The sequence below is a fragment of the Mustela lutreola genome, chromosome 2, assembly GCF_030435805.1.
Source record: "Mustela lutreola isolate mMusLut2 chromosome 2, mMusLut2.pri, whole genome shotgun sequence".
In the NCBI taxonomy this organism is placed as follows: Eukaryota; Metazoa; Chordata; class Mammalia; order Carnivora; family Mustelidae; genus Mustela; species Mustela lutreola.
The window spans coordinates 213,555,120-213,576,910 of NC_081291.1; the positions used below are offsets into that span (position 1 = coordinate 213,555,120).

Below are 21,791 nucleotides of genomic sequence, written 5' to 3' on the forward strand. Positions count from 1 at the left end.
TTCATAATCCTGGAGGCCAGAAGTCCGAGACAATGGTGTCGGCAGGGTTGGCGCCTTCCAAGGGCTGGGAGGGAGCGTCAACCTGTTTTAGACCTCGCCCTTGGCCTGGTCGATGGCTGGCTTCTCCCTGTGTCTTCACACTGTCTGCCCTTTCTGCCTGTTTGTCTCTGAGTCCCAGCTCCCTGTTCTGGTAAGGACACCGTCACCCTGCATGAGAGCCCATTGTGATGACCCCCTTTTCATTCATCTACACCTGTAAAGACCCGATCTCCAAATAAGGTCAGTCTGAGGTCCTGAGGGGTTAGGACTTCAACACACCATTTTTGTTAAGACACAATCCAATCCATGACACACTGTTTTAAGAGACAATAAGAAACCTCCCTTTGCTCTAACCCCTCCCCACCCCGCCGTAGGAGACCAACACAATATTGGCGTTTGTGGACATTGTGGAAATACGAAACTCTCTGACTTCCCATCAGCTGCCAAAGAGCAACCACGATGGAGAGCGATCACATAAGGTGTCCCCCACAAGTATCCACAGTGATCTCTAAGATAACTGTGAAAAAAAAATTCAAATGCAGAAGGGCACTCTCTGATTTCATCTCCTACAGATACACAGGGTCTAATCTGATGGAACTGGGAGTCTCTGAAAATATGCCAGCTCTATTTCAAAGAGTCAGAACTTGACCCTCCTAAGAGGAGAGCTGAAACACTCTGAGCACAGACTCAAGAGGTATAACGGCCCCGGGTCACTCAGCCAGTGACAACAGACCAGAGTCTGACATCCAGGCTCCCAGGGGCCAGCCCAGCACTCTAATAAGGGGATGGGGGTGGGGGAGGCGGCAAGTGACTCCTCAGATGACTCCATGAGCAGGAAGAAGGCTCTAGGCCGGTTTGTGGGCGTCATTCCTCGGTTCAGCCCCACGGAGGCTGGAGAGCTCCTACACATCCCTCTTTTAGAGCAGGTTGTGGGGGGGGGGGGATCCAGGAATCTCCAGTCTGGGTCTCTGAAGAAATGCATCTTACCAACCAGCTTCCAGACAATGCCTCTAGTACCTGCACCGCTTTGGCATCAATGCACCCAGGAGAGAACTCCCCCACGTCAGCGGAGGGTTGATGTCTGCTCCAAGTCAGCTCTAACAAGTAAGCGCTTGGATCCCACATTCAGAAAGATCCCAGTCCAAATCCCAGCACCGCCACCTGCCAGGTATACAGCTGAAACCCCCAACTTCACCCTGACTTCTGGAAAATTCCTTCCTCTCCCTGTGTCATTTGGATAAGCGCCCATAATGCGCCCACAGTTGATCCTCCTCAGCCAGCCCAGAGCCGACCTCCAGAAGGGGCGGTTTTATTAGTGATTCTTCCTCAGCAGAAAAGCCTCTGTTGCATGGTGAACCCACAGTGGGGAGTTATTTCTCAATAAATGAAAACCAAACAAAACTTGATTTTCATTTGATCCAAAGTTATTGCAGAGAATGACCAAACATAAAGCAGCTGTCCCGAGAGGCGTGTGGCGGGTATGTTTTCCTGCTCCCGGAGAGCTTTTTACTCTACTCCCGCAGGCCACGAACGGTTGGAATCTATCAAGGCCAACAGTTTAAGAAGGCCGCCTATGGCCACTCCAGTGAGCTTCTTGTCTTGGCTATGTTGGTCTTGGAAAGCCACTCTCCTAGGACAAAGGAAAATAGATGGGCTGTCAACACACGTACCAATTTCTATTGAGAAGATTCTGGTGAATTAAATAATGATCCTAGAAGAAACCCCCAGTGGGTAATGAGGATTTGGTTTCCATTTTCGAGAACAAGAATCCCTTCCAAGGAGGCAAGTCTCCCTGAATGCTCTGTCAATGTTCCCCATCATTGTTACCTTTGTCTCCATGAGGTCAGCAGGTCAGGTTACCCTCGCTCCAGTACGCAGGGGAGGAAATCAAGGCTCATGAGGTCAAGAGATTCCCAGGGTCCCATGGCAGAGTCAAGAGCAGGACAGTGGCCTCAGCCACTGCACTGGCCCAGTCCTCTCTGCTGTTCCAGAATGTTCCAGAGTGTTCTGTGCTTTTCTACTCTGTTCCATACGATCCCACACAGTTCCACACTGTCTCATCTGTGCCTTGGAGCCCAAAGCAGGGACTCTTGTCAAACTGTGCCCCTCAGTTTTCAGGCATATTCCAAACACCTAAGAGATTTGTAGAACCTCTTAACTTTACTGTTACTAAGAGTGATCACCCTCTGGCCATGTTTAACCTTAGTAATGTCCACGAGTCTCTCAGACACAAGAAAGGAAGCTGGGCAGCCAAAATGCAAATGTTTGCAGAAAAAAAAATATATATATAGGGAGCCTCCTTAGTCATCACCTCCGTGTCTACAAGTTTATTAGAGATCTATCAAGGAGAAAGACCCTTAAGGGATCACAGGGCAGCCCCTCATTTCACAGATAGGGACACTGAGGCCCAGGGAGGTCCCAGGCAAGACACAGCTGGAGACTGTCTCTTCATTGTGAGTTCGATGCTGTTTCCAAAAACCAAAGTCCCTCCCTGGGCCTCTTTCTAGGAAAGGTGTGTGTGTGGCGGTGGGGGTGGATCTCAAAGTGCTGGTCCCAGAGCTGAGGGATAATGTTTAAAAATTGAGTCCTGCCAGTGGTTCAGGCTGGGTGGGGGTAAATCTATACTCTGAGCCTGTTTCTCCACCTGATAAAGAAGAAATAATAATAACGCCACCACCAACCTTAAGGGGCTATGAAGTGAAATGAAGCCTATTGGGGAAAAGGCTTAGAAAAGGGTCTGGCTGGGTCTCACTGCTCAGCAAACGTGTTCACTCATGCCCCACCCTCCATCCACATGCTCCCTGACTTACAGCTTTCTAGGAACTGAAGTTGCCATTTAAATTAAATCACCACTCGCAGTTATACTGGGTTCCCTGGAATGATCCACAGCAGAGAGAAAGGGGTTTTGTTCTCTTGAGGGGTCACCCTCTATCCATTTGTGGCTGGGCAGAGGCTGCCATTACATTCTGTGGTCCTGGCCATCCTGGGGGTCTGGCCCTGTTCCTCTAGGGAAATCAGTGCTCCTGGTTGCTCTGAGAAAGTGGACTGTCCCGTAGGCATTTGGCAGTGAGAGATGTCCCTGAAAATGGGGCAGTCCTTGACCTCCTGATGGGTTCATGGGCAGTCAGCAGGTGCCTCTAGCCTTCTGCATCCAAACACACCCTCAGAACAACATGGGGTACAGCCTCTGCCCCTTTCCTTTTTCAGATTTGGGTAGAGACCCCCGGGCTTACAAGCTCCGTGGTAATTCCCTTCATGCGTGTGGGGGATGCGGCCCTGATAAGAATCTGTTTTATTGGCTGTAATTCTCTTCCCCTGTCCAGGTGACCAACTGCCACAAGACTCAAGTCTGTGAGTCCCAGCTCTGCCCCTGACTTGGTGGGATTCTAGCAGGGTGAGTGAGAAAAGCCAGATGCAAAACATGCTATTCATAGGAACTTAACTTTGAGACATAAGCAGCGGCCCCACACATTCCTGCATGTAAGTTTCGATTACACTTCTGTAAGAAAATGCACAGAAGCCATTCTAGAGCTTAGATCATTAGGTACAAGATCAATCACACTAGACAGATACACACATTAGGAAACAGACAAAATCGAGCTAGTGTTTACTATCTTACAAGTAGGGCAGAGAGATGGCCATGTGAAACATGCAAGGTACAGAGCAGCCAACTGTCCTCATGAACAGCATGGTCCTCACTCTCTTGAAACAAAGACACAAATTAGAACTTGGAGCTCTAGTGTCAGCTTCTCTGAGGACCCTCGCTGCCCACCCTCCAGACTGAATCGGCACCCCCAGCCCCCCAGCTGGCCGTTTGTCCTGTGGGCCTGTCTTCCTCTCCTCTGCCCCCTTATCCCTCTGTGTACACTCAGAACCATGGGCTGTCCCATGAGGGGCAGGCCTTCCACACATGCTTGGTGAGTAAAGGACTGACCATGAGGTCTGGCTATGGGTGATAAGGACTTGGGGAGCTGGAGGGGATCCTTGTACAGACATGTGTTGGACAGCAAGAGCAAAGACTCGCCCTCCCAGGGCTCATCAAGCGAGAGCAGAGACCACATCGTCCTCTGCTCACATGTTTGCCTGGTTGAGAGCTACTCAGTCTTCTGACCATTCTCACCCAATGGCACACACCAGTTTGGAACATTTAAACCAGACTTTACAAGAAGGCTGAGGGTGCCGGGAGGAAAAAATAAAATAAACAGAATACAGTTTATCATACTCAGCTTGGGTTCCTGCACGGGGTGTGTTCCTGGCTGTCCTGAGGCCACCTCTGGGGTGAAGGTAGAAGCCATCTTTCTTCTTCTAGGAGCACCTTTCAGCCCATAGAGACCCCTCAACATCTAAGGGAACAAGGTCCAGAGAGAGAAACTTAGAGAACCCCTTCTCCTGTCCAGAGCAAATTCTGGCTCCCAGTGTCCTAAGAAGCAACACCCGCAGATGATTGAGAATGAGAGAGTAACCCACCCCAGGAGGATGCCTACAAGGTGTGGACTTACCCATAGGACAAACACAACAGAATATAACACAAGAGGGGCTCCTGGGTGGCTCAGTGGGTTAAAACCTCTGCCTTCAACTGAGGTCATGATCTCAGGGTCCTGGGATCGAGCCCCACATCAGGCTCTCTACTCAGCAGCAAGCCTGCTTCCCCCCCCCCCCACTCTGCCTGCCTCTCTGCCTACTTGTTATCTCTCTCTGTCAAGTAAATAAATAAAATCTTTTTTTAAAAAAAAGAAAAGCCCAACACACACACACACGCACGCACGCACACGTGCAGCATGCATCACATGTATCAAAATCAAGCTATGTAATAGAGGGGCTATAACAAGACTGGGGCCCCTTTCCTTCCTGGGTGCAGCTGAGAGGCTGATCTGTACCTAAGACTAAGAGGTAGCATGGCCCATGGGAGTAAGAGCCCCAGAGGGCAACAACTGCTTCCTTGAGTGTAACAGGCGTGGCAGAAAGTTCCTGGGGGTCACAGCTGAGAAAGAAAGAGGCTAAGGAAGCAGATCAGAAAGGGAGGCTTGGCAGAGTCCACAGGGTGGGGGAGAACAGAGAACCACCACCCCGAGATTCCAGCTTATTTCTGCAGCTGTCTGGGCAAGACTCCTTCTTCTTTGCCATTCTTTTTCTTCTCCTGCTCTATCAGAACTTCACCTCACCTGGTCGCCTATTACCTTCCCTTCTTCTTTGGCACCAGAACCTTGGTTTAAGTCAGGAGTATAATGGGCTCAGATGTCTGATTACATTCCCCCAGCATCTCCTACAGCTAGGTTGAGCTATATGATCAGTAAGTTCTAGTTAATAAGACCAAAGGCTATGTAAAGGATGCTGATTGGGCTGGGTGGTATGCTTCTTTGCCCTCTGTCCTATTTTTCCCTACCGCTTGGAATGCAGGTCTAATGGCTGGAGCTCCAGCAGCCATCCTGGACTGTGAGATGATCTTGAGGGTAGAAGCCAAACACTAAAATAGTAGAACAAAAAGCTAGAGGGACTCACCCGAGCAGCGCTGGCACCGCCTATCCCCAGATTTCTTTTACAAGAGATGGGGGCAATATATCTGGTTTTAGCTACTATTATTTTATGTTTTCCACTTTATTCAGGGGAACCTTCTACCAATATAAACCCCCACCCCAAAGGGGAAGAGAGCTCTTCTTGTTTTATGTGGTCAAGGGTGGGTCAGGCCCAGGGAAACATTTTTCCTACTTAGAAAATGCAGATTAGAGTTACATGCAAACAGGGGTTAGGGCTATTTCAATTACATATTATAGTAGAATAAACTACCTCTACACATAGTAGCTTGAAACTATCATTATTTTTTTATTTCTCAAGGCCCTGAAGGTTAACAATTTGTTCTCAACCATGCAGGAGCACTGTCAATGGATGCACGTTGACGGCACCACCCAGCCTAGGATGGAAAATTCTCCCTGGTGCAAAAGGGAACAAAAGCAGTTTGCAGCATGAAAGCAATTGCTCAAGCCTGATAACGGTCCTAGGAGGAAGTCCAAAATGAGAAATGGGAGGGTGTTTAATGTGCTGACGCTCATTGGGGCCTCACACACGCCCAGCAGAGGCAAGTAAAAGCTTTGACTGCCCTTACAGCAGCCTGGAGTCAAATCCCACAGCATCTGACATTCAGTGATAAATGGAGGCTGGCTGCAGACAAGTTCTGTCCGTCTGAGGCTGAGTGGTAATCTAGGAAAGAAAGATGGCCGCCAATGGGAGCTTCCCCTCCCCCAAATGGGAAAAGAAAAGCAGAGAATGGGAACAGGGCTCGGTTACCATATCGACCACAGTCTGAAGGTGACGGAGGAACGTGAGGGCTGGGAGTCACTCATTCATTCACTCATTCTACAACTACTTACTTGGGACTTTACATGTCCCAGGCACACTCCTAGCCCTGAGAATAAGACATTTGCAATATGATTTTATGTGGGAAAGAAAATAAAGCTCAGAAGAAAAGGGGTGCAGTCACGACAGGATTATGGATCAGGGAAGGCAGAAGTGTGACTCGCCTGCCGCCCTGGGGGCGTCCCAGGGAGAAGGAACTGCAAGAGCAATGGTGTGAGGCAGGAATGAGGCTGGGTGTTGCTGACAGGCCATTGGGGCATGCGTGGCTGGAGCATAGCAACTGAGGGGCATGGAGGGAAGCAGGACCAGGAGTCTTGGGGCAAGCAGAGCCCCATATACTCACACGGCCTCTCTCTCCATGTAGCTAACATGAGTGTTGTGCCTCAAAATGGTGGCCAGTTTCCAAGTACAAAAGCTTGGGGGCAGGATCAGGTGGAGCCATTGGATCCTGGGATTTAGCTGAGTCTATTGACAAGCCTCTGAAAGCTTTGAGTGAGAAGGACAGACCTGACCCAACTTACATTTTCTTAAGAACCGGGGTGGTCTACAGTGTACATTGGAAGAAGCTTGGGTATTGGTCATTTGTCCACAAGAAAGTGAAGACCAAAGGCTCAGACCAGCATACTCCTGACATAGTGGGGGGTGGGGGTGGGGGAGAGGAAGCAGAGAAAGAAGACCCCATGGCCTGTGTCCAGTTTCATTCTCTCCCCACCACCAGCTACAGGCCCCACGCATATGCATGGGAGGGGGCGAGCTCTGGGGGGACAGCTGCCCTTGGCCCCAGGCACTCTTCTCCCCATGGAGAGGGATGCAGCCACCACAGGACTGGAGTGAGACCCCTAAAGTCTGGGCCCAGAGCAAGCTGCCTGAGTTCAGGCATTCAGAGAGACTTCTGATTTAGACTGTGACTACAGGGAACCAGAAGCATCCAGATTTGACCATCAGGACATAGTATAGATGAGCCATTAATTCCCCAGCAGGTAGCATCTCCTCCTCAGCACAGAGACTCCCACATGTGTGCGGCGACGGTGTAGCCTCAGTCTAGGAGGATGTTTCCAAGATCCACTCGGCATCCCAGCAGAAGGAACTGGGGAGTGACACCAGGGGAGCAAACATGAGCTCCTATCCAGGGCTCTTGGTCAGGGCCTAGAATCTGCAGACAGCCAGCCCTCTTTCACAGATATTTAGAAGAGGCTGGGTTTAGAGGCCACACAGCTTGGGACCCAAACCAGGACCCCTCGTGTACCCTTGCTCTCTCCCCCCTCTCCAAGGCTCAGTGATGGACAAGAGACAGGTAAAAATAGGCAAGGTGACAGTGGAGTGATAGATGGGGAGGACAGGGAAGAGTGACATCAAAAGAAACTGCACATGGACATACTTTGGGGGTTTTCCCTGGCTCATGATGCCTCTCTTTCTTGGCACGATAGTTGGCATCTATTACTGGGGTAATAAGACAAAGAGAATTTCATTTGCCAAAGTCCTCTTAGGAAAAGCACTGCATTTGACTCAGAGACATAGGGTGATGAGTTGCAAGGTTCTACACAGAGGAGAGAGAAATCTTCTGAATTAGGTGAGTTCTATTAACCAGAGTGGAGAGGGATGGCTTTGGGAGGCAAGTTTAGGACCTGGGCTGGGACCAGGGGCCATAACGGGGTGAGGAGCTGGAGAGATTGGCAGGGAAAAGGGTAAGAGGAGAGCAAAATCTTCAAGTGGCTAGCAGGTGTGGGCAAAGAGAAATGGCTGATGGTGTCCAGGCTGCTTGCTGCTGGTGCGTATGGGGCAAATTTTGGAGACCCATGAGCATAGCTTGAAGCCACACTACTGTGGCAGCCTATCAATACCATAAAGGCGGAAAGGCGGCAGAGAAGGGGGACACCCAGAGGGCATCCCGTGAGGACGCTCCAGCAGCAGTGAGCCAGCCCTTTTGCTTCGATTTTGTTAGAGCAGCTCAGAGCAAGCTGGTGGTGGAGGCATGGAGAAGCAGCCAGTAGGACCAGCCCAGTTAGTGCAAGCCACACCAGGAAGCAAAGGGGTTCCATCCAGGCTGGTACCCACAATGCTGCTTTCCCCTCCCCGGGACTCTCAGCTTGGCAGCATTTTGGACATGAGGAGGGAGAGCTGCCTCAATTCTCCCCTTTGATTTAAAAAAAAAAAAGAAAGAAAAGAAAAAAGCCATCAGCCCTGCTGTGTTGATGAGCAGGCAAAAATCTGGAAATTCAGGCAAGTCCCTGCTCCATCAGGGCAAGTGAAAACTTGCCCCAAGTGCCCTATTCTGCTTTCGCCAGACTCACCACCAATGTCGGGAAGCATCATGTCAGTTGATACAGTGTTACTGCTCTTCCTGATGCTCTTAACAGTATAATATTTCCCGTCTCCTCCAACGGACCCCAGCAGCTGCTGTGTGCCAGGGAAAATGAAGGTCATAATAGGCGATGAAGGAGCGTGAAATTGGCCCTGGCCTTAGGGTCCAGGCAAGGTGGGAAGCGGTGCCAGTTTTCACAGCTGCACCCCTTTCCTGTAGGGGTGTGTGTGGGCGGGGGGAACTGATGGAGGCCAAACCCACACTCAGGAAATTCTAGAATATTCTGGTATTCCAGCCACTATTTGGTCAGAGTAGGTCCCATCATAGCGAGAGAACCCTGCTGACCAAGAGACCATCAGTCCACAACTTCTGAGAGGGCTTTCTCTGCTGGAAGACGGCTGCTGTACACAAACGCACATCTGTGAGCATGGACATGAGCTCAAGAATGAGAGAACAATTCTTCCCTGGTGGCCTTCATCTGGGCTCTGCGCACAGTGATACGGGGCTGGCCCCCCACTCTCTCTGGGCCTCATTTTCCAAGACTGCAACATGGACCCTTGCTCTCCCAACTGTATGGGGTATAAGGCGAAAAGGATTTAGCAGAGATGGTTGGCAAAACAGAAGTGGAAAGGTACTCCTTGGAATCTAACGTGCTCATCCCGGCCAGGAGAACCCACCAAGCGGCAGGCACCGCAGAGCACCTGCCTGCAAATCTGGGCTGTGGGAACATCTGGCCCAGAGCTTGTTTTCCCACCTCCACAGTCCCACTGGACCATTTCCGATTGCAACATTTCTGAAAACATGTTCTAACTGATTGACAGACCAGAGGAAGGCAGTGTACCATGTCTCAATGCTTCCAGGAATCGCTTCTAAAAATAGATTGCAGGGGAGGGGAAGTGGTCAATCTCCCCCCACCCCCAGCAGGGGCTGGGGGGCCTCCCACTCCCCCCACCTTCCTGGTTTGTCTTTTCATCCTGTTCCCATTCACCCTTCCAGCCATTGGGCTCGTTCCCAGTCCCTCCTATTTCTACCCCTACCCACAGCGCTGTTTGTCTTTCTTTTACAGACCAGACCCTGCTGGTCGGTAGAAGGCCACTGCTGGAAGCCATGTCTCCCTTCTCTAAGCAGTTAAAGCAAAGCCCTGGGGTCCTTAAAACCATGGTCCTAATGGTGTCAGTTTTCACTGGGGGCTAGATCCCAGTGAAGCTCCACCCGGCTTCCGGAAGAAACACCCCAGGCCTCACCCCAGCTCACTGACTCTGGCTCCATGTTTAACAAGACCCCGGGTGCTTCCCCGGCTCTGGTCTCCAGCAGCTCTGATTACCTCCCCTGGCCCCGAGAGGCAGGCCTCACAGCTCATCCATGGATCGTCACCTGATATTGCTAGTCAGGTGTTCATATGTGTACTTCACGGCCTCAGGGGGATTGCACATCCTTGGAAGGCAGGGAGCCTATGCTTCCTGAAGGACCTGACACAGGGCTCTGCACACAGACACCCAATGAACTTGGTCCATCTGTCTAGATGTGATCTATGTGCTTGTTCATTCACATATTCACTGAGCACCTAGGAGGGGTCCGCCCCTATTCAAGGGGTCAGGATACAGAGAAGACCGCTGCTCCCATAGAGCCCCCGCCAAGAGTGCAAGAAAACAGACACACATCAATAGGTAGGTAAGTAAGCCACGAGGCCATCTGAGCTGCTGTTGAGTGCCACGAGGAAGATAAAGCTGGCAGGAGAGCAGGAGAGACAGTGGCCAGTGGGGTGGGGTCGCCATTGGGATAGATGGTCTGAGGCAGCCTCCTGAGATTTTCATATCTGCACCGAGAGCCTAGGGATGAGAAGGCACGGGGCTGAGGCTTCCAGGTGGAGGGAAGGGTGAGGGCTAGGGTCCCCCAGAGGGGGCGCCTGGACCATGTCCCTGCATGGGTCTGTCTACCCTACCCCACCACAGGTGATCACATTCCCGCACATCTCGTCCGTCCACCACCAGCCTCCTGGGCAGGACAAGTCCCAGAACAACGCGCAGCCCTCCCTCGCTGTCGGCAGCCCCTGCTCCTTTGCCCACCCTTTTCTCCAGAGCCAACTTTGCTCTTGCTTTAAACACGGTGGCGACCTCATCAAATATCCGTGTGCCCAAGGGACAGAGATGCAGACACAGGGCTTCTTTTAACAACACTATACGTAAATAGTCTCATTTTCCTAGTCGGGACCAGGTGAGGCCATCCTGACCCTGACCCTGACGAACTACCCAATGCGTGGTCTTCCAACAGGCATCGCCCTCATCTGTTTCATTAGAAACACAGACTTTCAGGCTCTACACGAACCTACTGAATGAGAATCTGTAGATTGACGAGACCCCAAGGTCATCGGATCGAGAGCCGAGTTGTGCCTCCAGACTCCACGATCTCTGGAAACTACCACACAAGTCCCATAGAACAGCTCATTCTACTGTGAGTTCATAGGGCACGGGGAAGGTACGTAGCCTGCCCAAGCTCACAAGCTTATTAGTGGGAGGCTGAGTGTGAGCACCTGTGGGGCTGACTGTAGAGACCGGCCTCTGACCACCCATCCCATCAGATGCGGAGTCACTTCAGAGGTTACAGAGTCAGCTCTGGGGCTGTGAGAAAATACTGCCCACTGGGGGAGGGGGAGCGTAAGCACTGCTGTCTCCCAGTTCTGGAGGCCAGAAGTTCAAGATCAAGGTGTCAAGCAGGGCTGTTCTTCCTGGGACTGCGAACAGAAGCCTGTCCCAACCCTCTCCCCAGCTTCCAGTGTTTTGCTGGCAATCTCTCATGTTCCTTGGCTTCTAGAAGCATCAGGAACTCTGTCTTCATCTGCAGCTGTCTCCATGCCCAAATTTCTCCCCCTTTCCTAAGGACAGCAGTCATATTGGACCAGAGCCCACCTTCATGACCTCATTTTTAACTAATTCTATCAGCAGTGACCCTCTTTCTAAATGAGGTCACATTTGTGGGACAGGGGTGAGGACTGTGATGTGAATTTAAGAAATAGTCCATCTATCACAGAGGTTGATAAAAAATCAGTAACAGTTGACACTGTGCCCTGCAGGGTTCTCCGTGCCTTTACTGGTGTTAACTCACGCAGTCATCACCATGAGCAGATGAGATAAGGTCTATTTTCATCCTTGTCTTGCCGACGGAGGAAACTGGGCCACTGCCAGATAGTATGTCTTGTCCTAAGTTACAACAAGTCAACCAGGGATTGTGGGCTCAAAGTGTGCCCTACAACCCGCTTAGATAGGGTCTGGATTTATACGGACATCACGTTTATGTAATTTTTTTTAGCAAGGTGTTGCTGGGTTTGGGCTCAGTGTGTCCAGGACACTGTCTCTGAAATAGAGCCATACAGGTAGAAGATCCATGGTGTTCAACAGCATAGGAGCAGACGGGGCTAGAAAACCCCACATCCTTGATGCAGAGAAAGCATGCACTTAAAGCAAACAAAACTGGGACTCCCCCTTAGTCTGAATGAAAACCATAAACGAAGTGTCTTTCCTGGAGCCGCACATGTGGCAGGTGCACAGAAAACAGTTGCCATTATACTAATCAGTCACTGTTGCCATTATATGAAGCAGCTACTATGTGCCAGGCTCTGGGCTAGGCACCAGACTTACATCTCCATCTGAGGTTTTTAATAACTCTAGGAGATAAATACTATTATTCCCAGGGGCATCTGGACAGCTCAGTCAGTTTAGCGTCCAACTGTTGGTTTTGGCTCAGGTTGTGATCTCAGGGTTACGAGATCGAGTTCCGCGTCTGGCTCTATGCTCAGCACGGAGTCTGCGGGAGAGTCTCTCCCTCCAACCCCTCCCCCATTCCCTCTCTCTCAAGCACATGCACACACACACTCTCTCTCTCTCAAATAAAAATGGATAAATCCTTTAAAAAAAAAAATACTATGATTCCTAGTGTAGAGATGAGGAAATAGAGGCTCAAATTAGTAAACCTTTGCTCCAAGAGCTAAGGCAACAGGCTAGCTCTGATCCCCAGCCGAGGAATCAAACTCTTCTTTGTAAGACGTAAATAGGCCGAGACCTTGAGCAGAAAAGCCTCCGAGTATGACAGCCCGGGAGATTTGCGTGGATCCCGTGTCTAGGCTACAGCCTCCAAGTTCATATTTCCAGGTCCGAGCGCCTTCTGGAGAGGAAGGCGGTGACCCCCCCAGCTCCGGTCTCCTTAACTGCACCCTGGGAAGCCTTCACGCCGCCTTTCTTTTCCCCCGGTGGTCTAATCTGGAGTCAGATCCAGCCGCTGGCTCTTCCAGCTGGGGAAGGACGGCGAGCCAACGGGAAAACAACAGGTGAGCTTCAAAACAGTCCCCTTCTGTGCCCCAGGCAGGGTGTCTGCCCGAGCGACGGCAGGGCCACACTGACTTCCAGAACCTTCTGTCTCTGCAGGTGTTTTAGGAACTTGGCCTCAGCGCTTCAGTGACCCATATTTTATTACCTTTCAGGTTTCTATAATTCATCATTCACTCCTTTCTGAAACCCTAGAATGAAAGTACAGCAGCTCAGTGCCCCGGCCTCTCCGCATTCTCTCCCCAAACACATCGGCCTGTTTGTTCTCTTTATCCCCGCTCTTCCTGTCGCATTCTGCCCGTTCAATGGGGAAAGAGTGAAACCGGATGGCTGGACCCAGTGCGGGGAAATGACTTCAGAGCCACCTTTGTTTCCCCTCATTCCTTTGAGCACACTTGGCCCCGCGTCTCTATGAAAGGGCTTGTTTGAACCATTTGGAACATCTAGCGAGTGAGAGATGCTATAGCCAGAACGGCTCGCATCCTTTCAGGCTGCCTGAGACTCTAGGTTCAACTGCCAAATTTTTGCAACAAAACTAACCATGACATTGGACATTGTGTTATAAATTAGCCACAGCCTTCCAAGCAAATTGTCTCTTTTCATTGTATCAATGGAAGCCTTTGGAACATTTGGCTTCAGCTACTGACTTTAGGGAGACTCGGAGAATTATTTTTGTTCTGCCCCAAACCAACCCTTCAGGCATCGAGTTGCATGCGCTAATAATGTATGTATCTTCCTTCACAGTTATCCTCATGGCGCGGACTCAGCGGACGGCTGCAAATCACGTTCCAGGTCCCTGCCTCCCGGTCTGCCGACGTACTTTCAGATTTTGATGTGGCAGGATCTCTCCAGTTGTTCTTTAAAAAAAGAAAGAAAGAAAGAAAGATTTTATTTATTTATTTATTTATTTATTTATTTATTTGACAGAAAGAGAAAGAGCGATCACAAGTAGGCAGAGAGGCAGGCAGAGAGAGAGAGGAAGGGAAGCAGGCTCCCTGCTGAGCAGAGAGCCCAATTCGAGGCTTGATCCCAGGATCCTGGGATCATGACCTGAGCCGAAGGCAGAGGCTTTAACCCACCAAGCCACCCAGGCACCCCTCCAGTTGTCCTTAAGACAAAAAAGATGTGACTTCTCTCCTTATCCTGCTTTCCACAGCGATGACCTAAAGTTCCTTTTAAAAAAGAGTTCTTTTAGCATACGGATGGACAGGTATTAACAGATATTCTTATAGAGCTTAGTGGCATATAGAATTTCAGCATTCGGTCCTCCCAGAAGTGATGAGAATTTCTATTTTGGTTAGGTCACCCTGAGTTTGAAAAGATTAAAAAAACAAAAAACAAAAAACCCAAACACCCATACGCCCATTTGCTTGAGCTCTCTCAACCAACAGCCAAATCAATCTTTTGTTATTAAAAAGGAATCTGGAAAAATGCTCGGACGCCCTCTGATTTTTTTCCCCTGTTTTTCTCCCAACATTTTCCCACATACAAGAGAAGTCATGAGACAAATTTGGACTTGGAAATAATCTTCAGTAGTCAAGTTTACTAAAATCAGGTCCAAATGACATTTTTAAAAAATAAAATAAAACAAACCTCTCTATGATAGCTGTGAAATACACCAACTACATTGACAATCATTAGCGTTTTAAGCAAAACAGAGAACACTATCATGGTGCAACATGCTTCCACACCAAAAGTGAGGACCACTATGATGATGACACAGCTTTGAAACAACATCATAAGTCACTATAAGCATCCTATCATCTTGTAACTACTCAACTAACCCACGCTCCCTTCTGAAAATGAGCAAAAAATCATGCTCTTTCCAATTTTCCCAGCAGGAATTTTTTATTTAGCCTGAACTGTGTCTAACTGTGTCTTAGATTCTGCCAAGGTGGTCCCAGGTGAGAGGGACCGAAACGTCTCTAAGGAGCTCTGCGCCATCCAAGAACACTTACCAAAATGTGATCCACCTTCTCCTGCCCCTGTTCTCTCTCTCTCTGCTACTAACCACCCCCTCCTCCACCCAGAAGGAAGCTGAGTGCCCCTCTCCCTGCAACACCTTCCCTGTCTTTGCTGTTCCAAACAGAGCTGTATCGGGATGGAACCTAACCCAAGGCACAGTAGGTATGGCTGTCGCTTCTCAGAGAGATGGTGTAAATTTCAACACCTCGCGTGTCACTTAAATTTTCCAAAGAATTCTGCCCATCTTAGAAGAATGTAGCACTTTAAAAAGTGGCCTCTGTTATTTGATTATAGGTCCACGCTCCAGCCAGTTTAAACAGCAGGTTTTAGCAAAGACAACCTTTTATACTTACTGTCCTTCTTGGAAAGGACAGTCTTTCAAGTGACAACAGGGAGCTCTGAATGGTGGACAGGCTTTGTGGGGGCGAGGTCTGTCTGTACTTAGAGAGGGGATGGATGGTATCACATCGCAAACACACATTTCCCCTCACACACTCACTCAGGCTTCGGGTCTCCATTGTCTGCCATTTCAAAGGTTCGAACTCCTTGACCCAAAGAGAGGGTGGCCAGCAGGGTTGGAGGAACGGGTGGGAGACGCTTTAGGTTTCTACACAAGGAAAAGGAAGCCTGACGCACACATCTCCTGGGGGTGAAAAGAGTCCCTAACACACACACACACACACACACACAAACCCCTTTAGGCAGAGACAAGAATGGTTGTTATGGCGGATGCAAGTTGTTCCCCAAGTATGTCCCGAATGTGGGAGGCCACAGCAGCTGCCTCCCCTCGAGACAGCCCACAGGGCCGCTGCCAGGAGCTATAATGACTTGCTGGCCCTTGCCAGCTGTCACACTTTGCATGCCACCGGAGCTCCGGTCCAGCAGAAGGGGCCGTCCAAGTCACCAGTTTCAACAAGCGCCAAATCCTGTGCCCATGCTGGGCCCGCACGGCCACCCAGAACCCTCTTGTAGGGCTCCATGGAGAGCACTTCTGTGCGCACTGACCGGCGTGTCCGGCTGACAGTGTCCTTGGCCGGGGGAAGGGAGTTCTCCTTCCCAAGACAGAAATGTGGCGAGGTCAAGAGCCTGCTACTAACAGGGACACCCCCAGTAAAGAGGGGCCCTTTGAGGGGGAGAGCAGCCTGCGTCTTTCCATTTCTTTGATTCCTGGGGCGCCCCTGCCTGTGGATGGAAAATGTCCAGGGTGCTGTCTGGCCACTCTGTTCCAGGCATTAGCTTCTGTCTTTCTCACTCACTTCCTCTTCCTGCTGGCAGGATATGGCCCTAGGGCTCCTGCCTAGCATGGGGATAGAGGCAGAATGCCCTAATATGGTACAGCAGCTGGACTGCAGGACAGAGAGGTCCCCAGGGTGAAGGTGGGCATAGCCACCACCGCAGGCTAGGACAGAGTTCACTGAGGTGTGCAAATATGCACACGTATATATTCAGGGGCTTGGATGGAACCCAACAACTCATCAACACTGGCTCAGCCTACGTCGGTCCCTCCAGCCTTTCCCCTAGTCACCAACCCTCCCCATCATGGCCTCTTCTTGGCTTGCTGGAAGCCTAGTCCAGCTGAAGGGAGGTCTGGAAGCTAGCCATTGATAGTGCAGCTCTGCCTCTTCTGTCTGAAGGAACACTGTCAACCCCAGAAACCCACTAACCGCCCCCCACCCGGGGAGCTTCAGTTGTAACACCTATAGCAAGAATATTTTAAGATACTCAGCTCACAGGGTTTCGGGGAAAATCAGATGTCTGTAAACATGCTTTGAAAGGCAGAAAGCTTCTCAAACGAGTAGTGAGTTGTTTACCTGCTTGGAACTTCTGAGGTTGATTTGCTTGGTCTCTCTCCTTCCTGTCTAGTACATCCCTGCTTGGAGACTCAGCTTCCCCCTCTCCAATCCTCCCCCCCCCCCCCAGGCTTCTGTCTTTCTTCCCACATGACCTCTCCGACACTTTGTCAAGTCAAGGCCTCCTGAGGGCTGGGATCTCCTCCCCTGTCTCTTCCCTCTCCATGAAACCTACAGGAAACTCCTGGATTAAAGCACATTTTGGCAGTTTGAGCATCTCAAGGGATGAGCCTGTGAGCCAGGGAGATTTCGGACCCATGCCTAGACATCCCCTGGACACACAGTGGTGGCAAAGCACTGCCCTGGGCTTTGGGAGGATACAGATGTGAACAGGTTGTCCCCTCCCTCAAAACAAGCACAGCCAAATGCGGAAATGATCTTCAATAACACAATCTAGGCCACTATCTGGGACCTGCTATCAATGGTTTGTCAAAAATGAGAAGACGTGGGAAAGATGAGAAATCATCAAGACTTCAAAAAGAAAGTAATACTAGAATTGAACCAAGGCATGGGCAGGATGTCGTAGACAGAGCTAGAGGTCAGAAGCAGAATCAGAGTGAGCCTATGGAGCAAATATTGGTGGAAGAAAGTGGGAACAAACCAGCCCTGAAATAAGCAAGCCAGTCAGTAGACTCCTAGAGCTGAAATCAGTTTCCATGGTGGACAGACATCCCTCTTTTTACCTCAAAGAGGACCAATATGGAAAACTCACTTTCTCTCTGTTATCCTTGACATCACACTGTCCAACAGGACTTTCTGTGATGAAGGCTGTCCCAGCTGATGGCTTCTAGCCATTTGGAACTGCTAAATGCTTGCACAATGCTAGCGCAGCTCGGGAATTAAATTTCTAACTTGATTTCATTTTGATTAGTTAGCTTTTTCTTTTTTTTTTTTTCTAAAGATTTTATTTATTCGACAGAGAAAGATCACAAGTAGGCAGAGAGGCAGGCAGAGAGAGAGGAGGAAGCAGGCTCCCCACCGAGCAGAGAGCCCGATGCGGGGCCCGATCCCAGGACCCTAGGATCATGACCCGAGCCGAAAGCAGAGGCTTTAACCCACTGAGCCACCCAGACGCCCCAGATTAGTTAGCTTTTTCTTAAGAAAAATTTATTTATTTGAGGCAGAGACAGCACGAGCGGGGCGAGGGACAGAGGGAGAGGAAGAAGCAGGCTCCCCCTGAGCGGGGAGCCCCACATGGGGCTCGATCCCAGGACCCTGAGATCATGACCTGAGCCAAAGGCAGATGCCTAACCAACAGAGTCACCCAGGCATCCTAATTATTTAGATTTTAATAGCCGCAGAAGGCTAGCCGGTGGTAGGGATTTCGATACCAAAGCGCTCTTCCCTGTGCCACTTTGCCAGCCTATGATGACAGGCTGCAGTAGCATCCTCAGGCATCAGGGCAGAAAACTTCCAGAGCCACCAAGTAATGTCATTTGGGGAAGAGAAAGATATAGTCCAACCCTCAACAGATATGAGCGTGTGGGTGAATTTTTGTTTGTTCGCTTGTTTCTGGTAAGAGGTCAATTTCTGTGTGGTTTTTGCTTCAACAAGAGTTGAGTCACTGGTAGAATGAATACTAGTCCCTTTGGGGGAGGGAAGGTACCTGACCCCCAAAGGTCCTAAGTCCCTTAAAGACCTTTCGATCAGAGGAAGACAGACAGCGAGGCCAGCAGTAACCATTCTCATACTACTAGTCCCTGAGCCTAGGAATGTGGTCCTCAAAACCTGGCCAGAAGTCACACATTTAAAATAATAATAAAAAAATTTACTCCCATGTTCACTGCAGCATTATTCACCAAAGTCAAATGTGGAATCAACCCAAGTGTCCATCTAGGAGAAATGGGTATACAAAATAGGGTGTACACACACAACGAACTATCCTTCAGCCTTTAAAAGGAAGCAAAATCTTTTTTTTTTTTCCTAAGATTTTATTTATTTGACAGAGAGAGAGATCACAAGTAGGCAGAGAGGCAGACACGGGAAGGCGGGGGAAGCAGGCTCCCTGCTGAGCAGAGAGCCGGATTTGGGGGGGGGGGCGCAATTCGGGACCCTGAGATCATGACCTGAGCTGAAGGCAGAGGTTTAACCCTCCAAACCACCCAGGCGCCCCTAAAAGGAAGCAAATACTAACAACATGGATGCACCTGGAGGACATAAGCCAGTCCCTAAAGACAAATGCTTTACCATTCCACTTAAATGAGGTAGGTAGAGTAGTCAAACGCATAGACTGAAGAGTGGTGGTTGCCAAGAGCTGCACGGAGGTAGGTAGTGAGTCACTGTTCACTGAGCTCCAGTTTTGCAAGATGAGGAGTTCTGTGGTAGGTTGCACGACAGTGTGAATGTAATGTACCTAATACGGATAATTGCTTACACTACAATAGTTAAGATAGTATATATCATGCTACTTGCATTGGACTACAGTTGCAAATATGCACATGTATACAATAAAGCAGAGGCAGAGAAGAGGAGGAGGAGGCAGCCTCACCAGTGCAACCAGTCCTCCAGGAACAACCGCATCTCACCCCAAAAGGCGCCGTCCCTCCCCGCCCCCCACCCGGGGGGGAGGGGGGCGTCCTGTGACTCTCGCACTGGCGCTCACAATAACCTTCTTGAGCTGTGCCAGCCGCACCTCCGCGCCGGCCGAGGGGGGGCGGCCAATGAGCACGCGCCTGGACCCGGCCTCGCGACCCCATTGGCCCCGCAGGTTCCCAAGCCGGGTTTAAAGGGGTCGGAAGCAGGCTACTGCCCTGCCATCGGCTCCCCGCGCGCAGGTCCGCGGGGAGGGGCGGCCTGCCGAAGGGCCCACCCCGGGGCGTTCCTGAAGGGCGCCCTCGGCCGCCCCCGCCGCCCCCCAGATGTACTATGCGCTTTCCCAGGCGCGCGTGAACGCGGCCCCCGCGACCATGCTGCGGCCACAGCGGCCCGGAGACGTGCAGCTCGGGGCCTCCCTGTACGAGTTGGTGGGCTTCCGGCAGCCGCCCTCCGCCTCCTCCTCCTCCTCCACGTCCTCCTTCTCCACGGCGACCCCCCTCCTCCCCAAGGCGGCGCGCGAGAAGCCCGAGGCGCCCGCCGAGCCGCTGGGCGCGGGAGCGGGGCCCGGCGCGCACGCGGGCGGCGGCTCCCGGGCGGACGCCAAAGAGGAGCATCAACAGCAGCTGCGGCGCAAGATCAACAGCCGCGAGCGGAAGCGCATGCAGGACCTGAACCTGGCCATGGACGCGCTGCGCGAGGTCATCCTGCCCTACTCGGCGGCTCACTGCCAGGGCGCGCCCGGCCGCAAGCTCTCCAAGATCGCCACGCTGCTGCTGGCCCGCAACTACATCCTGCTGCTGGGCAGCTCGCTGCAGGAGCTGCGCCGCGCGCTGGGCGAGGGCGCCGGACCCGCGGCGCCGCGCCTGCTGCTGGCCGGCCTGCCCCTGCTGGCCGCCGCGCCCGGCTCCGTGCTGCTGGCGCCTGGCGCCGTGGGGCCTCCCGACGCGCTGCGCCCCGCCAAGTACCTGTCGCTGGCGCTCGACGAGCCGCCGTGCGGCCAGTTCGCGCTCCCCGGCGGCGGCGCGGGCGGCGGCGCGGGCGGCGGCGCGGGCGGCCCGGGCCTCTGTACCTGCGCGGTCTGCAAGTTCCCGCACCTCGTCCCCGCCGGCTTGGGCCTGGCCGCGGTGCAGGCGCAGTTTTCCAAGTGAGGGCCCGCGCGGGCCGGGTGCGCAACCTAGGCCCGGCCTCCCGCCTCCCCGCTTTCTCCGTGCCCGCGCGCCCTGCACTCGGGGAAGGCTAGCCAAGCACGGAGGGCACGTCCAACCTTCCGGCCCGGAGGAAGGGACCGTGGGGCGCCCCTTTCCCCGCCTCCACCCCGGGGAAATGAAAGTGACGCGAGCGGATGTTCGACGGAGCGTCGGGGGCCGTTGGGGGTTCTGAGTGGATTCCCGCTGCTTTGGGCAGCAAATGTGCCGTCCCAAGCCCACTCTTGCCCAGCTCCCGTCTCTCCTGGTTTCTCGAGTCGCGCGCTTCGCAGGGGTGGTGCGGATTTTAGGGCACGGCGCGGTGGCTTTGCCTTGCTCTGGGTGCGGCGGTAGGACCGTCCTAGCGCCACGGCTCCAGGAGGCGACACCTGCCCAATCAGAGGCCAAGTGGCTGCTCTCCGCGGGCAGGAAAGGGTTCTTTTCCTTCTCCCCAGCCAGAGGTCACAGACACCCTTGTTCCCACCGGCCAATCCCTGTCAAAGGAGGCTGCCCGACCTCAGGAAGACGAGAAAGACCAATTAGTCCGCGCAGATGGTCCGGGGTTTAGCAGACGGACTGATCCTCCGCGGCGGCGGGACGGTTGGCCTCGCGGTGCCGCGGGAGGTGTAGATAACTCCAGCGTCCTTGGATGTGCTGGGTTGGGAAGTCGGTCCGCTTTTACACTGTGGCTGTTAGAGTGCAATTTTTGAGAATCGCATAAGCAGGTGTTTTGTTGCAAAGATTATTCGCTTTTAAATCCTGGGGTCTTCTTAAAAAGACAGCTTAGAACTTGAGATTCACCATTTTGTTTCCTCTTCCCCAAAGGTAGCGTAACCAACATTTGAGCTTGCTTAAAAACAAAAACCAACCCCTTTTGACGCAGGTGGTGTTCTCGGTTTACTAAAATAGGTAACAGGGCACTTCGCAGTGGCCGCCAGTCTTGTCTGAAAGCACGATCGCAGAGGAGGACCTGAGCCCCGAACCCCCCTCCCCCCAGGCTTGGCGGGTCCCCGCTGCGGTGGCGACCGCGGGATGGCATTTTCTGCGCTGCCCCTTTGCACGAGGAGTCTTTGCCCAGGGCTAGCTCTGGGCAGGTCTTCCCGCAGCTTTACGTTTGAAGAACTGCCTGGATGACCGGTCTTGATTTGTTACAGTCGTTCACAAATGATTCCACCCGAGATAATTTTATGATCTTTCGGCAGCTTGCTTTGAAGTCTGTGTTTAAGGTTTTTGGTTGTTGGTAGTA

The 21,791-nt window shown here is 51.8% G+C and overlaps 1 protein-coding gene across 1 annotated transcript; it reads left to right on the forward strand.

Moving 5' to 3' along the window:
• The first annotated feature begins 19,561 nt into the window (after positions 1–19,561).
• OLIG1 (oligodendrocyte transcription factor 1) lies at positions 19,562–21,500 on the forward strand. Its single transcript, XM_059164620.1, has one exon. It carries the CDS (start codon positions 19,685–19,687, stop codon positions 20,507–20,509), a length of 825 nt encoding a protein of 274 aa, XP_059020603.1. The 5' UTR covers positions 19,562–19,684; the 3' UTR covers positions 20,510–21,500.
• Positions 21,501–21,791: the final 291 nt, after the last annotated feature.